Raw genomic sequence first — 16,568 nt, forward strand, 5'->3', positions numbered from 1 at the left:
GTGTCTTTGATCATGTTGGTGCTGCTTTGGGGTTCGGGTCCTTCTGAAGCCCTCGACAGCAAGTGGTGGCCGAAAGGAGCATCTGGATGACCGAGCTCGACATGAATGATCAACCTTCCACGTATGAACCTTGATATGACCGAGATTGAGATGGGGAGACGTGGTATAGCGGCCCGAACGGGAGCACGGGATGTTAAAGGAGACGGACGAGCCGTTCATACCGAAACTGGACCGACAGCTCTACGCTCACCATTATGAGATGACACCGGGCAATCTGCATGCCAGTCATATCAACCCCAAAGCCAGGAGACGACCGCTCCCATGTCCCCCACGAACAATATAATCATCCTGATACCTTCCTGTGCTATTCGGGGAAGTTTGGGATATGATCCCTGCCCCAAATCATGTGTCAGGTTGCAAGAGGTCGTCCACGTAAGACACACGGTTACAAGCGTGCTCCTAAAGGGGAGCGGTCGAGTCTGCCGGGTGCGTGGGCCATCGAACGGCTTCTTATAAAGTGACAAAGTGCCAAGACCGAGACTAATCAATCTGGATTCTGCAACGCCTACCCATCGTCTGCCCGAATTTTCGAGAGCAGAGGGGGTTATCAAGACATCGAAAACAAGAGAAAGATAACAGGAGATGGCTGACACAAACAGGTTGTTGTGGCCCTAGACGACGTCGGCAACGAATGAGCGACGTGCAGTGGTCTGGAAGGCGTAGAAGGCTGGCAGGCTGGCAGACCAGAAGGCTGACGAGATGGTTGATTCATCATGTTGTCTGGCTGTCTGGGGAGTAAACGGCGTGGCGGCCATCTGCAAAAGTCAGATGAAGAGGGTCAAGGCGCCGCGTAATCGCTGCCCTGAACGCCACTGCAGACACACCCCTCCCTAGCCACAGTGTTCCCGGCTGGCTGGGCCTTCTTTCTTACACTGTGTTGACGACTTGGTTCCAAGTGAGCGCTGACCAGTGTGATCCTCTCATGCTCTGCTGCCCCAAGTTATGTTGGAGATCAACGTATTCGTGTAGGCCTCATTGCGACCTGTGGAGCGCAAGAACGGTTGATCCAGGCTGCTAATGTTTTTCGTTTCTCGCCGTCTCCTGACTGATTGATGACCGGACTGGTTCGGGGGCACTGGAAGTCGTCAGTGCTGGTCCATGCTTGAGTAACCTCGAGGAGGTCATTCGATGGCTTTTTTCATCCCGTTTGGGGAAGGAAGTTTTGGTGAGTGGCAACAAGGCGTCAGCTCATGTTGAATCGCCCTGTCAGCAGTCGCGAGTCGAGAACAGATGAACTATAGCGTCGAGGAGGTGGAAAAGATCAAATGTTGGATATCACATTGTACACTCATGATCCTGGTTGGCACAGTGTGCCGGGGAGCGGCTCTTGTTAGGTAGTGGAGGCAGCAAGGCCAAACGGTTGCTAAAAGTGTTGACGCCTTTTTGCCTGTTGCTTCAACCGCCCAACAGTAAATGGTAAGTGAGGATATCACAGAGTGCTTGGCGGTATTAATAGTACGGGACCGATTCGGTTGTGTAATGTTGGACACCTGCACACACACAATGGACAATGGCATTCGGATTCGAGATGACCATTCTGGAATCTACAGCTGCTTGATGAGAAGGAAGAAAGAGTTGGAAGGACCGTGATTGGTTGGGTTAGATCTCCCAGCCACAATCGGGAAGTGGGTAGAGGCTAATAAGCCACGCCTCGTCATCCTGGATGTGGATCATCTTCAGTGTCTGACTGCAACCCAGCGACAAGCGAGGCGATCATCTGTTGTTCAGTTTTCCGGAGGATTTCGAGAGGGAAAGTGTAGATATATAGGAACGGGGACATCGTAACGAAAAATGACTCCGTTCCGAATGGATGGACCCTGATATTTGGCAGCGTCTTGGTGTTCTCTTGGGTGATGCTCGAGGCGGAGGCCGATGCGTGTGCAAGACGTCTTTGGGGGCGGAGGGATCTGGCAACGGACGTTGATTGGCCCGGGCGTGGGTGAGAACGCGCGTCCAGTCCAGTCTGGCACCCAAGACGCCTCTTCTCCGTGCGTCCCCCTCCTCCCTCACTTGCTGTTTGTTCCCTAGCGCAGATGCCAGATGCATCAACACCCCCTCGGCAGAAGACATTTGACTCTTGAGCATACGTACTGCAGTCTTCGTAGTAGTGTAGAAAAGACAATCCTCTGATCTGAAAAGAACCAGACCAGGCGGCCCGAAAGGGGAAACGAAATCGTTTATGTACTGCCACGCAACACTCGGAGTGTGCGATTAGGAGGGCCATACGTATGCCAGCCATCCATTATATACACACACACACACACACACACACACCCCACACACACCCACTGTCTCCCTCCCCACCCCCCATCTGCACCTCAGCTTTATCCCCCCTTGTCTCCTCCGGGCCACCCTCTGGCTCCCGCAACCCTGTCTTTTGTCTGCCTGGCCCTCTGCCATCTTCAAATCAATCCGTACCTACCCTACACATCTCCTCGTCACTCCCAGAGCCTGCGAGGCCTGTTCCTCGAACTGCTCAAACCACGACACCGCATCCGCTCCTGTTCCGACAAGGAGACGCCTGGTTGTCAAACAGCGAGGTCTAAAGGTCGACTATAGTGGGTGAAGAAAGGAGGACGACATTAATACGTAGCGACAATTCGCAATCCGCAATTAGGCGCCGGGAAGGAAAGACCAACACCACCGGCAATCATCGAATTCTCTACCTCTTCACGACGACAACGTTTGCTACGACGTACGCCCGAGACGACGAACGGGTAACGGGACAGAGACGCGTGCCGTGTGTACGACTGGTCCACGAAAGCGTGGCGATATTTGGACGACGCTTCAGCAAACGATTGCGGGCTGCTGACGTTGCTGGGAGCCTGAAAGTGGATAGTAGTCAACACTACCCCCTTGATTGCTGCGCACTCGTTATAATCGTCATTCGCACATTGGGCGCTGCTTAGAACCAACTACAGCTATTGCACTGTCAAACGCATCTTTGCACAACGGCTGCGGCACACCTCCGTCGCCGAGACTACATCATGGCTGCCGACCGGGGAAGTGCCCCTCCGGGCTCGGGCCAGTTTGGGGAGGAATGGGCTCACGACCTCAGAGTTCAATTCGAGCAACTATTGCGGACGAAGCGCCTGAATGAACTTCAAACATCATCGCGGTCCGGATCCTCATCTAGGGCTTCATCCGTTGGCCCCGACGGTACCTATGCCTCGGGCTCCTCACAAGCACCTCCACCATCATACTCCGCCGTCCGAAACCTTCCCAAGGTTCCTCGAGCACCAGCGCCCAACGACGCAGCATCCATCAAGTTTAGAAACTTGCTTATCTCGCTTTCAGCGACCCCCACCAAATATGAAAACCCGGGTCTGCTCGACGAGGCCCTTCAAGTCATTCCATTGGATAGAATATACGGCGAGGCGGAAGAAGAGACTCAAGTATTGCAAGCGCAGGCTGAGAGCATGGGCGATGGGAGGAAACCAGAATGGGGCTATCAAGATTGCGTCATTCGCGCACTTCTCAGGTACGTCTCGGACATGTTCTAGGTCCCTGCCCCAAATAATCGCTAACTCGCTATCTTCTAGATGGTTCAAGAGACAGTTCTTCACATGGGTCAACAATCCTCCATGTCCCATCTGCCTTTCACCAACAGTTGCCAAGGGTATGACCCCACCCATGCCGGAGGAGAAAGCTTGTGGCGCTTTGCGCGTAGAGCTTTACCAGTGCGCCAGCCAGCATTGTGGAGCATATGAGAGGTTTCCCCGGTACAGCGACGTGTGGCGCTTGCTGCAGACAAGACGCGGACGTTGCGGTGAGTGGGCTAACTGCTTCAGCATGCTTTGCCGGGCAGTCGGTGGGCGAGTACGCTGGGTATGGAATGCCGAGGACCACGTATGGACCGAGGTATACTCGGAGCATCAGAAGCGGTGGGTTCATGTGGATGCGTGCGAGGAGTCTTGGGACAACCCACGACTTTACACGGAGGGCTGGGGCAAGAAGATGTCCTACTGCATCGCCTTCTCCATCGACGGTGCTACCGATGTTACGAGACGCTACGTGCGGAAGATGGAATGCTACAACGACCGCAGCCGATGCCCAGAAGAGGTCTTGCTATATATATTACAAGAAATCAAGCATCTGAGGCGGGCCAACATGCCCAAAGAGGATCGGTTCCGGCTGGAAAAGGAGGACTCGAGGGAGGACCGCGAATTGCGCAGCTATGTGGTGGCGTCCATCACACAGGCGGTGACCGAGCTTGTCCCAGGACAAGTCAATACCAGCAGCCAGCGAGGAACCCCGACCAACGACGATACCAAGGTGCCTGTCTCCGCTGACCTACCCGTCCGCCAAAGTGGAAATGCCGAGTGGGTGGCTGCTCGCGGAGAAAACGGGCAACGAAATCAACAAAACCAACGGTTCCAACCGCCACATAACCAAGGGCCACGGTTCCCTTAATCCATCATTGGTTTTGTTCTTCCAAACACACCAACCATTTACTCGGCAAAACAAGAAGCGCGGACCGAGGACGGATTTCGCCGCTTTCTGCTGCATGATACCCACCGTTCTCGGGCTAGCAATCTTGTCGAGCTTGCACGTCAATGAATTGTTCGAATCGTCATTGCGCCACACCAAGGCGAACTAATCCATAACGTCACGACAGACCCTCCGCGGTCAACGAAGAATTTACAATAATACAAATAACCATTTTCCCTATGTTTTATCACATTCATCAGTCATCCATCGGTCTTGTTGGAATAATCCAAGTAGCAAACAGCAGGCGTGTCGGCGCTTTAGGCAGTAGGGGCGTGGGTGGGTGGAAAGGGAAAGGTGTGTGGGAAATTATTTGGGAACCAACTACCTCTTTATATATATATATATATATATATATATATATACACCCTCAGCACAGTGTTGGAATTTTGACTGTGTGGTAGCGGTTTTTATTTTTTTTCTTTTTTTTTCTTTTTTTTCTTTTTTTTTTGTTTGGGGCGGGTGGTGGATTGGGGGGTGCGAAAAGGGACAGAAACATAATTTTGAGCTGGTTTTTGTTTTTGTTTGTTTGTTTTTACACTTATGTCATGTGTTGCATGAATGAAGGTTGAATGATTGAGTTGAGGGGAATATAACATGGAGTCGTGGCGGGCTGCTTGGGAATTTTATGGGATGGAAATGGGAATAACATGGAGAGAGCAAAGGAGAACGAACTACCACTACTGGGAAGGTTAAAACAAAAGCGGTTGATGGAGGTGGTGATGATTGTGTGCATACTTGGGGGAAGAGAAGAGAAGCAATGAAGAGATGTTGCATGCTGCTGCCTACATTTTTGCTGGATTACAGTGATCTGCTCGATTGTCTATAGAGTTTGTATGTCTTCAAAGCTCACTCGGCAAAAAACCTGAGCCAAGAATTGACCCCTTTTTGGGGAAAAGGGGGGTGGAGCAAAACGCTCAGGCATTTTCAACCGTTGCCAATGGCCGTGGAGGAACAAGTGTCAATTCAACTTGGTTACTGCCGGCTAGGATGAAGATACTGATGTCTTTCGAGGCTGGGTATCTTACCTATCTACCTATCTCGCAAATGAAGTGATAGATTAAAGCGAGGACGATCATTTAGATGGGTTCTGTTGTGGAACCGGTGACCCCCACGCTTGTGAGGCATGCCCGCGTGGGTGGTGAGAGAGTGGGTGAGTGAGGATGAGTTGAGGAGATTAACGAGGTGGAAGTGATAGAGTATGATTATGGAAGGTCTCTTCCGGTTCAGGATGTCAATGGGTGTGGGTATAGGCACCTGAGCTCCCATGTGGACAGTGGCTTTATCTGGAGAGGTGTTTATGTAAGAGTTTATGGATCATTGGGGCTTTTTCTTTGATATTATCTGCCTCCTACTTAATGGAAAATTGTGGAAGAGTTGTGGGCAAGATAGGAAAGCGGAGGGAGGTTGTTTAGTACTACCAACCAAGATGGGTTCAAAAAGTCATCCGGACGGTTAGATAAGTTTTAAGTGTCTTTCTAGACCCGTTACCTATGTGAGCTGTGAAGATATATCGACAGCTCCAAGCAAAAGACCGTTTTAGGATGTAACAACTGGTATTTAGTTAGATGGACAATCTGTTTGGGCTGCCATGTTTCGAGAAGACTATGCTCATGTAGCAGCTTTTTGTAACCCTTCAAGGGCTAGCGAGTATGTATGGTCATGATGTTTGGGGGAAATGGTTAACGACCGGGTCGCGCAAGTGTTGCTGCTGTTTAAATAATTCTCCACCAGCTAAGAACTGAGAGATGGATATCAATTGCCAAGTGACTTTTTTGACTTGTGGCTTGTTAGCACGAGTCAGGTCTACTTCGGAGTTGTGCTTAGTACCTTAGTGATGGCTTACACCACCAACCTTGGGTCTCCTATGCCGTGATGGGTCAGGTGGCTTGGCTGGCCATTGAGATGTGTGTCCAAATCTCGTTATTCACTGGCAAGTTTCGAGAGCTACTTGCTCCAAACCCACCTGTCCCAAGCTTCTTTCCCCAGGACTACGTCTGTGGCTTGACACCTCCTGACATCAGCTCAGACCACAGCAAAACGGGAATCTCGTGAATTCGTATCGAATCTCCGGCCATGGAGGAATATCCTTCTTCCTCTTCTCTTCTTTCCTCTTATTCTTACGGTCGTCTTGCACCCAAGCGGGGAGGCACTCCCTTCTCTGCCGTCTTTCCCTCTTGCTGAAGACAATATGAAGCAGCAGGTACGAGTCTTCCTGACTATCGACGCATCCGGCCTTTCAAACGAACATTTTGATCATGGCGTCATTTTGACCTACGGGCCAGTGGTCTTGTGTTGTTATCATGCGTCATCCAGAGCCAGACGTCCAATTGTGGTGATGCCTTCCCAATTCACAACGAGAAGAACTTCGCCCCCGACTCGTGTTACTTTCTTATTTACAAAACCAAAGCCTATTCTTCGAAGGGAATGTGAATAACTGGACTCAGCTAATCTTCTGTTCAGCAGAATTCAGCCGAAGTCGACGCAAACGTCGTCAATGCGGCGCCTTTGCAACCGGATACCCGACAAACCAAAATCATAAACATTCACCTGGAGAGAGTTACGGAAAATGGGTATTAGTCGTGAACCGCTACCCTGATGATAATGATGCACTCGAAGTCTACTGGGCATGTAGGTTGTTCTCATCTTTCATATTTCTTTGTTTGTACACACTCATCGCCAGCACACAAGCCGGCCTGTTGGTCTTGATATCGCGTAGCTGGGCACCTTAAAAGGTTCTTGGAAAAGGATATGCCGTCGATGAATTTGAGACAAGCTGTTGATAGATGACGATTATGACAGGCAGAAACCATGCTAGGAAGTGCCTTTTCGCACAGTGTAACAATGACTGGTGGTACGAGTGTCCCAGTCCGATACCTGCTCCTGAATGGAAAAACAGACTATGCTTTTTGCGCAGGCGGAGGACGAGTCATGAGAACGGGAAGCAGGACTTCTAAACAATGACCTCAGCAAACTCCTCGAAAGAGAGCGCTGCAAGAAGAAAGACCTGTCATTTAATGAGTATTTACACTGGGTTGCCCAACCCCCTGAGGAAGTAAGTAGAACGGCGCAGCATGCCCGATGGGGTTAACTAACAGCCCGCCTGGCCCACCGGACCGGCTGAAGGTGTTCCGAGAACTGGAGTTTGCAAAATAGCGTGAAAGAGAGCTCCAGGCAAGGATTGACGCCATGAGTCATGAGATATCTTGTGAGATGTCTTGGAGGAAGCATTAGCTCGAGATAAATATTAAAATAATAGATGAGTTGGAAGTCTTGGTACGGACACTGTTAGAAAACCAAACCGACTTTTGTTCCTTGAAGAAGGAGATTAGAGTCGGCAAGGAGAAAGTTATGGAGCTGAAGCGTGCTGAGAAGGAGGCTAGGAAAAAGCTTAGGGTGGCCAATGAGGATGTTGAGAAAGGTGAAGGAGGAATTGAAGTGTCACAAGGAGAAGGAAACCCAGCTGTTGGATACAATCAAGGCTTTCGGAGGAGAAGTCCGCACTGCTATCCATATACGAAGACTTTTGGCAAGACCCTGGACTCTTCTCGAGACACCGGCAAGCGGAGACGGACAGAGGGACCGGACCACTGACCGGCTTAAAAATGCTCACACGGACAGTGAACAGATAGCTGATATTAGCAAGAAGCTTCGGTTCAATTCTGCGTGCTGTGTCTTGAGGATAAAGGGAGCGAGTAAAGTACGTTTCGAGCAGTCCCCTTTGCTTGATCATGCTGCGGTACATATCTGGATGAGGTACCCACCTAGGTTTGCTCATTCTTTCAAACTTTTCTTCCGTTTCCACCGAAATGCTATTATAAGAAGCAAGTCAACGATTCTTAAATGAACTTTTAGGTGTCAGATCATATCATCCAACGGTGATTCCACAGTGTATTTTGTATGTTGGTTACAGGTTGAATCACGACAAACAAAGGTTAATGAAAGGAACAATGATATGTGAAATATTCTACATAAATACATCGCCTTCGTAACTCCTCAATAAGTTGATGCGTAAAAGAAATCTCTTTCCGTATATCCCTGTGTATCCCAGTTCTCTTTACCCAAAAAGAATCCAAATATTAAAACCCATACCCGAGACATCATAGCAAAGGAAATCCTGACCAGATCAAAACCATCAGTAATAATCCCCATCACCAACCCTCCTCTCCTTCCTTCCCCTCAAACTCCCTATCTTCCTCTTCAACTTCTCCCCCAACCCCCCGCTCGCCCTCCCACTCTTACTCCTCTCCAACCCCCCCCGATACGACCCCTCCCCAACAACCTGCTCCGGCAACATGGCCGTCCCCTCCTCATTATCAACCACCCTCTGCCTCTGCCTCACCCCCCCATCCTTCTCCTCACTCCCACTAGCCATCAAACCCCTCTGAGAAGGCTGCTGCATCTCATAAGCACCCCCCTTCCCATCCCCACTAATACTCCTAGCCAAATACCCCCCCCTCTTCTTAGCCACCCGCCTCCTTTCCTCCTCCTCAGCAGCCCCAACCCCAGAATACCAACCCTCCCCCTTCCCCTTCAAATCCCCCTCCCTGTACTCCACCCCAGGCCACCTCTTATACGCGCCCCCGCCCGCACTTTGTTCCCTCATCAAATCAGCCCCCTCTTGATACTCCCCCATCCTCCTCCCCGTCATAACATCCCTCTCCCCAGGCGGCACAACCGCCGTCCCCTGCAGCGGCACATGCTTCGTCAAGCTGTCCTTTACATACTCCACCGGCGTAGCCTTGATCGCCTCCTCGTTGGAGGATTTGACCGCCTCCAGGGGAGAGTACTTCTTGTTGGTGTTGTACGGGATCAGCGTGGGGTCATACGGGCCAGGGTGGTGGTAGGGGGAGAAGGGGGAGGACTGGTCCAGCTGGTCTATTGGGTCGGCAAAGGGACGGGCGTGGGAAGAGGTGGGGCGGACGTGGCGGTTGGCGGCGCGGTGGGAGGAGGAGAGCATAGCTAGGGGACGGTGGGATTGGTCTCCTGGGTAGCGGTCTTTGAGGCGGAGGGAGTTGCCGCGGCGGATGGGGAAGGATTCATCTGATGGGGGTGGTGGGGGGTGGTTGAGGGAGGAGGAGCGGTTGCGGGTGGTGGTGGTGGTGGTGGTGGAGGGGAAGAATTGGTTGGACATTTTGCTGGGGGATCTGGGGGATGTTGGTGTAGAAGTTGCTACGCTGTTGGCGCGGGAGAGGATTGTGCCTTGGGACCAGTTGCGGTTGTGGCTTGGTCTGAGTGGAATTGCTGAGCGGGTGGATAGGGTGCGGTCTACTCCTGGTGGTGAGGGCGGGAGTTGCCTGTTCAGACTGAGACTGCTGCGGGTGCTTCGGATGCTGCTTGTTCTGCTCAGGAGACGACGGAGAAAAGGCTGTTCTTCTTCGTCACCTTCGGTATAAGATACGTTCCTGGTGTGCTGAAACTTTCGTCGGATGCTGCCAACTGCCGAGCGGGTTGGTGTTGTTGGCGATTTTGTTGAAGCTGGTGGCGATGGTGGCAGGGGTGTAAATCTTGTTGCGCAAACCTGGCTTGGTTCAGGCTCATATAGTGGCTCTAAGAGATATTTTGAAGCCTATGTAGTTCTTCTATTCAGTATTCTGTTCAAGATTTTGTTCAAAAGTCGAAATCTCGTGTTGAAGCTATTTATTAGGGCCCGGAGTTGGTATCAAGGAACTTGGAAGTGATGCCAAGGAATCCCGAGAGTGACGCAAGTGTAGGTCAGGATCGTCACCGTCCACGAAAACCAAGCCGCGAGCACAGCAGCTGCCGCTGACGCCATCCTATGAAAAGACCTCACGTATAAGACCAAAACCCCCGAGCTTCCGGAGGGTTTACCCACTCATCTCGCAGACGGGAACGAACTGAACATCAAAAAACAAGCTTACCCATTGCTTGTCTCCTGGCAGGCCATATTCATCCCTGCCAAATTCATCCAGCGTCTTCCCAGCTGGCATTTTAGCGGCAAGGGCGCAAAGCTGGTAGGCGGGTCTTGGGGGCTGTTTCAGTGGGGTCTTGGGTCCGTGTAAGTAGGAGGTGAATATATTTCCAGATTGGGTCGAGATGTGAACCAAAGAACAAAGAAGAACAGTGGAATGATGTAAAACACACAATGAGAGTCTTATATCGACCAGATTCCTAGATACATACAAAGAACAAGAGGAAAAATGCAGACGACGCTGTGCGACCAGGTGTCCTTATGATCATTTTTCCAAAGCGGCCTTCTTCGGCAGGAGAAACGGCGCGCGGGGCCTCTCCCTCCTGCAGTAGGTCCAGACTCAAAACAGCCATGTGTAACCTCTGGATTCTGCTGCAGAAGAAGGACCTCGCCTTTGGTAGTAGACGTCACCAGACTTAATTAGCCAGGGGATGCAACAAACAGGCGGTCCAGACCTGAGCTCCAGACTGGTCCAAGCCAAGGGATCGTCAGCGTGATGCCCGGGATAGGCAACGAACTATTCTTCAACTTCACCCAGACTTCTGCAACATCTCCCATATTATGCGTGATATGGCCCGTTATCAAACTCTTCATGCCGGTCAGCCCACCTATACATAGGTCTTTCATACTACCCGTCGACGAGTGGTGACGCCCTTGAATATGCCAAAGGCAGTTGGTTTGAGACTGTGATTGGTTGGGGGACTCAAAACTGTAGACGCACTGGCCAATGGAATCCGGAGACAAAATCCGCCAGATGGTCGCTGCCTCCGCCGGTTCCCCGACAAGTGTTCCATAGAGTTCAAACAGTCAGGTTCCAGGTCCCTGCAGGAATAAGTCCAAACACCGGGCCGTTATTGGCTGCCGTCCGCTACCTTCCAGTCTGTATAGGTCTCTCACAGCCTGGACCCTTGCAGCATCGATATCGAAACACGGCCTTGGGTCTGTCAGAGTCTGACCAACCTCTCACACCGGCCTCATCTCCATATGTTGCATTCTTGCCCATTTGAAGACCCCAGCCACCGCCGGTGCCTAGCTAGCCGCGTCACCTGCCATGCCGCCGCTGGTGGATTACGGATCCGATTCGGACTCGGACGCCGACACGGTCAACCCAGCTCCTCCGCCAGCCAAAAAGCCAAGACTCGGTGCACCTGGCACCGGAACGGCTACGGCCCTATCTAGCGGCCCGTCTCCGGATCTGCCTCCTCTCCCGGCATCATTCCACGACCTCTACGCCTCCACAGCCCGCACCTTTGACGATCCTTCCCTCCACCAAGGTCGAACCAGACAAACACCACACATCCCTGGGAACTGGCCCAGCCATGTTTACATTGAATGGCATCCACCGCCAGAGTTCAAGCGCATGCTATCAGGCCTGATATACTCAGTCCGATCACAGATTTGCAAGATAGACCCCGAAGTAGAAATAACCAGCTTTCTGGAGAGCGACCTAGGCGTGCCGTTACCGTTGCACATCAGCCTCTCCCGTCCTCTTAATCTCAGCACGTTCCAGAAAGACCTGTTTCTGTCCGATCTTCAAAAGATACTCGCTGGAGACCAGCCGTTCGAGATACGGCTCGGGAGGGTCGAATGGCATTTTACCTCGGAGAGCGGACGGGCGTTTCTGGTGCTGAGAGTGGCCTGCCCGTCTCGAAATAATGAGCTCGTGTACCTTTTGTCCAAGATTAACGAGCTTGCTAATATATACGGCCAGCCCCAGCTCTATTCGTGGGCCTCGGCTGCAGAGGGGAAGGATGTTGCGGACGCCTTTCACTTTTCGATTGCTTGGTGTCTGGGTAAGCCGTCGGATCATCTCGAGCGTATCACAAAAGAGGTTTTTGCAAAACCCGAGATCCGGACTGTCATCGGAATGAGTAAATTGACCATCCACAGCATCAAGGTCAAGATTGGGAATGTGGTGACGAATATTCCGCTGAGGAAAGAGGATGAGGAGAGGAGGGAGAGGAAGCACAGTGCTTTGCTTGGGTTATGATGATACGGGGTATGATTTCGCTCGGCAGATGTATCAAGGCGGTGCTGGGAAGTGTCAGGGAGCAGGTTGGATCACAAATGCCAGACACCGGATAGCTAGTAGAAGATTAATAAGCGATCAATTCATAAACCACATTATACTGACGTTCTTCTTGATTGCCATCACATCACAAGTTTCCTAGAAATGGCCTCTTGAAGGTGAGAAGGTGAGAAGTGATTCCAGGTTGTTTGGGGGATGTAGGACTAAATAAATGATTAGACGAGAAAACAACCGAGCAGAAAGAGGCTTGGGAGTTTTTGCAAGAGGTCATGAAGGGTGAGCCGGAAAAAGGGGTGATGATAACCTAGGGGAGTTGGACGAGCAGCTTGTGTCTGCCGGGATGGAGGGCTTGCTTTGGGGCGGGCAGTGGGATTGGTAGTTTGTTCTTGGGAACATCTTCATATTGAAGGCATGGTTGGAGCTGGCCTGTATTTGTTAGGACATACTCATGTTGAAGGGAAGGGATGGAAGGCTTGCGCTCTCTTCAATTCCTGCTTGGTTGCACCACAAATCAAATATAATCATCACATCTTCGGTACAAACTGAATTTCCACCTGCTAGTTACAAACGCTGCCCAAAAATATATACAAACAAACACCCACCCGATTGCTGCCATGCCAATAACGATTCATCAACTCCCAAGCTCCATTCAAGACGTCACAACCCAATAACACAGGCAGCCAGCTATCCCGCAGCCAACCAAGAAATAGTCCGGGCCCATCTCCAGCATCTTACGCCAGAGTGAGGCATGCCACTTGTATATAGCTACAGCCATACCATACCCCAACGCATGATAAAAATGACTCACTAGACCACCGCTGTCCCAGCCATTCTAGAGCTCGTCCACTCTAGGGAATTCCAACGTCCACGTCCTTGGAGTCACCGGCAAGCCCAGGAAAAACTGCAAAAAGCGCGCAGCCTCTTGAGAAAGAACAACCCAACTAGAGAACCGTTAGCATTGGTTTCAAACAGAAAAAAAAAAAAAAAAAACTTACGCCTTGGCAGGGAAACTGATCCACCCCTTCAACACAAACATCGTCACCTTCTTGATATTCTCCCACTCCTCCGCCATGGCCTCCGAACTCGACTTTGGCTCCCGGCGGATCCTCTCCTCTCTCTGGGTCTCCACCTCATCCACATCCTGCTCATCCAGCGCCTTCTTGATAGGGCCCACACTCAGAATCTTGTTCACAACCACCTTCTTAGCCCCCTGGTTATCCTCTGCCTCAACCATCCCTCTAAACTTCTGAATAGCGCTCATCGAGCTGCTCAACCTGGCATACGTGTTGAAAAGCGCCACCAATTCCGTCCGCTTCAACACCGGAACCTGCGGGTGATCATTATTGTCAAACTCGAACAGCACCTTCAGCGCAGTTCCGTACCCAGCCGTCTGCAGCTTGCCCCACAGTCGGCACTTGTCGCACCCGACACAGTCCATCAGGCGGCTGACATTCCTGAAGCGGTTGCGGAAGTCCTCTTTGAGCGAAGGGCCTTCTCCATTCTTGAACATGAGGCTCTCGTCAAAGATTTGAGGCACGCTCGCGGCCTTGGTGGTGACAGCCAAGACCTTCTCACGCGTCTCGGCGTCCTGGGCCGGGTCGCCCGTGCAAAAGGTGTAGCCCTGCTCGGCGGTGAGATAGGGGCCGAGTTTGGCGATGGCGCGGGAAAGGAGGGCGTAGTTAAAATAGAGATTGCTGATGCGGTCCGGGAACTGGTGTAAACGAGCCTTGTAGCAGGCGAGATTGGGTTGCCATTGACCGGTGGTTTGGTTAAGAAAGTCCCAGCAGAGATGGGTCGAGATACTCGCGTGCATGCCAGACATGACTCTGTAAAAGACACGCTTCTCGAGACATTCGTCCTCGGCTTCCAGACCGGTGTTGGCAACGAACGGGGTGAGGGGGTTGTGCTCCCTGGTTTGCTCAAGAACATGCTGGCGCCCAGCAGCGTCAAGAACAGCCTTGAAATCCATCGCCGCTGGTCCACGAGCCGAGGTATCCTTTCCAAGCGCCGCATAATGGGGAAAAGAGCTTCTCTGGAAGCAGTTCTCTCGGTATACCGCATCCCACACCTGCTTGGCGCCATCGCCAGCATACCCAGTAAACCTCTCGGGATTCCGCAACAAGCTCACATAATCCCCCTTGGACGTAGCGCTCTCGTCTTCGGGAACGCAGTAATCTCTGTCGTCACACTCGTCGTCGTATTCAACCACACAACTCTCCCCAACCCCCTCACCCAACTTCCCCTTCAGCGGTCGTACTGGCTCTTGTTTTTGAACCGCCTTGCCAGGATGCTGCGCCCTCGGGCCCTCGAGCTTTCCGAGCTCTTTAGCCCTCCACACTGGCGGGATATCCTCCTCGTTATCCAGCGTCTCTACCGCGCAGGCAATGTTCCCGCACATGCCATTCTCGTCATTCCAAAATGGACACTTCTTGTGAAATAAATTCACCCGGTAGTGACTGAAGAAGTCCGTCGTCTGGGTGAGCTCGTCAAGGGCCGGCTTGACATTGCGATTGAGCCGCTCGAGCGTCGAGTACGAGGCACAGGCGTCGCTCACGATAGCTTTTGGCGATATCTGCCAGAGGGAACCGTTAGAATGGTATACATGAAGATCAGCCGCCGTTGCAATAGCGGCAGTAGCGCAACTGGATCTAGATGGTGGGGCTAATGCATCTGCACGGCAGAAAAGAAAGGGGCAAGGGCTGATAAAAAAAGCGTACCGCGCAAGCATCTTGAGGTGGCGCTGGTGGTGATGCCGAAGGTTGCGAGTTTTGGCATTGCACTTCTGGGCTCCAGAGCGCAAAGACTGATAGATAAAAGAGACGGGCGGCCGTCTTCATGATGAAGGAGGAGGGGGGAACCTGTGGAAGGCCTCGAAACAAATGGGACGGTCTGGGCAGAATGGTCGGCTGGATGTTGCTGCTATCGAATGAGAATATTCGTGATCCGTAATTTCTATGCCGGTGTAACCGAACGGTCTTTGTCTTGGTGGTCTGGTATGCTGTCCAGAGACCCGGGCCTGAAACGTGGACGTTTTATTTGATATGTGGTCCGACGTCAGCGTCCCGAGATGGCAATTGGCGATAAGAGGTCTTATCGGGAGGCCGTTGTGGCCGAGCGGGAAGGGCGATCGACGGTGCGCTTGGCGTTTTCTGGAATGATTACAGAAGAGATGCGCAGAAGCAGCGGACAGGAATGATGTGATCCTGTGGCAGCAGCTACGAAGTGAATGCAGAAAGTGGTAAAGACCAGGTGGTCAGTGGGATAATATGTTGTTCTTTTTAGAAGATATGGCCAACAGGAATTTGCCCGTAGTGGCTGGGGGGTTGTGAGAGGAAATGTGGCCAGAATGAAAATCAGCAGATGTCGATCTGCCGACGAACGATCGGATTGCTTGCAAATCACGAAAACCGGCTGACACTTGTTGCCTTTTTTGGTTCCCGGATCTGAGGAGAGCACTGGCAGCGTACCAGTGCATCCTTCTGAGTACGGACTGTGGCCCGGTGCTTGCTCGTACGCGATATGCAAGAGTGTTCATTGTCCTGCCTTTTCCTTATTCAGTTCCCAAAACTGCCAGCGTGGCGCATTGGAACGGGATGTAACCGTACTTTGATAGATCGCCTCAACCCCGCGATCAATCACCAACTGGGGGGGCATCTAATCAAGGGTGTATATAACTCATGACGCCTGTCTCGATGAAACTTCCCATACGGGCCTGATAGTTTGATTATTCTTCTTAATTCATCGCTACATAACCAACAATCCATCATCTGCATTGCCCGGACAGCTTTGTCCCGGTTTTCATTATCTCGTCGCCCCCTGGCCAATGTCCACCAGCCACTTCTGCCTCGACCCTCCAATGGCCGTCCAAAATCTTGCTCCTGTATCGCGGCTCAACCCATGCGCTCATCTCCTCCATATTCCAGAGCCTATCAATGTTCGTAAATTCTTCGCAAATGTGGCGCCTCAAGATCGAAAGTCGACTGTCAACGCCCAGGTACGTGTCCCGAGACATGATAGCCAGAAGCCTTGCTGCCCTCACATCAGCGGGCAGCATTTGCC

The 16,568-nt window shown here is 51.8% G+C and overlaps 4 protein-coding genes across 4 annotated transcripts; 2 read left to right on the forward strand and 2 right to left on the reverse strand.

The window, feature by feature from the left end:
• The first annotated feature begins 2,222 nt into the window (after nt 1–2,222).
• png1 lies at nt 2,223–4,849 on the forward strand. The gene is made up of 2 exons (XM_062873477.1): nt 2,223–3,541; nt 3,603–4,849. The coding sequence occupies exons 1-2, from the start codon at nt 3,048–3,050 to the stop codon at nt 4,471–4,473; spliced, it is 1,365 nt and encodes a 454-aa protein (XP_062736513.1). The 5' UTR covers nt 2,223–3,047; the 3' UTR covers nt 4,474–4,849.
• Nucleotides 4,850–8,504: 3,655 nt separating this feature from the next.
• On the reverse strand, nt 8,505–10,867 carry QC761_102350 (uncharacterized protein). Its single transcript, XM_062873478.1, has 2 exons — nt 10,431–10,867; nt 8,505–10,117 (listed from the first exon to the last, which is right to left on the reverse strand). Exons 1-2 carry the CDS (start codon nt 10,497–10,499, stop codon nt 8,684–8,686), a joined length of 1,503 nt encoding a protein of 500 aa, XP_062736514.1. The 5' UTR covers nt 10,500–10,867; the 3' UTR covers nt 8,505–8,683.
• Nucleotides 10,868–11,531: 664 nt separating this feature from the next.
• On the forward strand, nt 11,532–12,470 carry USB1 (poly(U)-specific 3'-to-5' RNA exonuclease; the record flags this gene model as incomplete). Its single annotated transcript, XM_062873479.1, has 1 exon — nt 11,532–12,470. The coding sequence occupies one exon, from the start codon at nt 11,532–11,534 to the stop codon at nt 12,468–12,470; it is 939 nt and encodes a 312-aa protein (XP_062736515.1).
• Nucleotides 12,471–12,986: 516 nt separating this feature from the next.
• ERO1 (endoplasmic oxidoreductin-1) lies at nt 12,987–15,346 on the reverse strand (the record flags this gene model as incomplete). Its single annotated transcript, XM_062873480.1, has 3 exons — nt 12,987–13,450; nt 13,505–15,081; nt 15,227–15,346. 3 exons carry the CDS (start codon nt 15,344–15,346, stop codon nt 13,342–13,344), a joined length of 1,806 nt encoding a protein of 601 aa, XP_062736516.1. The 3' UTR covers nt 12,987–13,341.
• Between the last annotated feature and the right edge of the window lie 1,222 nt (nt 15,347–16,568).

The sequence above is a fragment of the Podospora bellae-mahoneyi genome, assembly GCF_035222275.1.
Source record: "Podospora bellae-mahoneyi strain CBS 112042 chromosome 1 map unlocalized CBS112042p_1, whole genome shotgun sequence".
Classification (NCBI taxonomy): Eukaryota; Fungi; Ascomycota; class Sordariomycetes; order Sordariales; family Podosporaceae; genus Podospora; species Podospora bellae-mahoneyi.

Excerpts from the sequence above, each read along its gene's own strand:
- png1 (XM_062873477.1), top strand. The coding sequence starts at position 3,048 with ATGGCTGCCGACCGGGGAAGTGCCCCTCCGGGCTCGGGCCAGTTTGGG. Across the intron at positions 3,542-3,602 it reads GTCATTCGCGCACTTCTCAG|ATGGTTCAAGAGACAGTTCT; the intron begins GTACGTCTCGGA and ends GCTATCTTCTAG.
- QC761_102350 (XM_062873478.1), bottom strand. The coding sequence starts at position 10,499 with ATGCCAGCTGGGAAGACGCTGGATGAATTTGGCAGGGATGAATATGGC. Across the intron at positions 10,118-10,430 it reads TGCCAGGAGACAAGCAATGG|GCTTCAAAATATCTCTTAGA; the intron begins GTAAGCTTGTTT and ends AGAACTACATAG.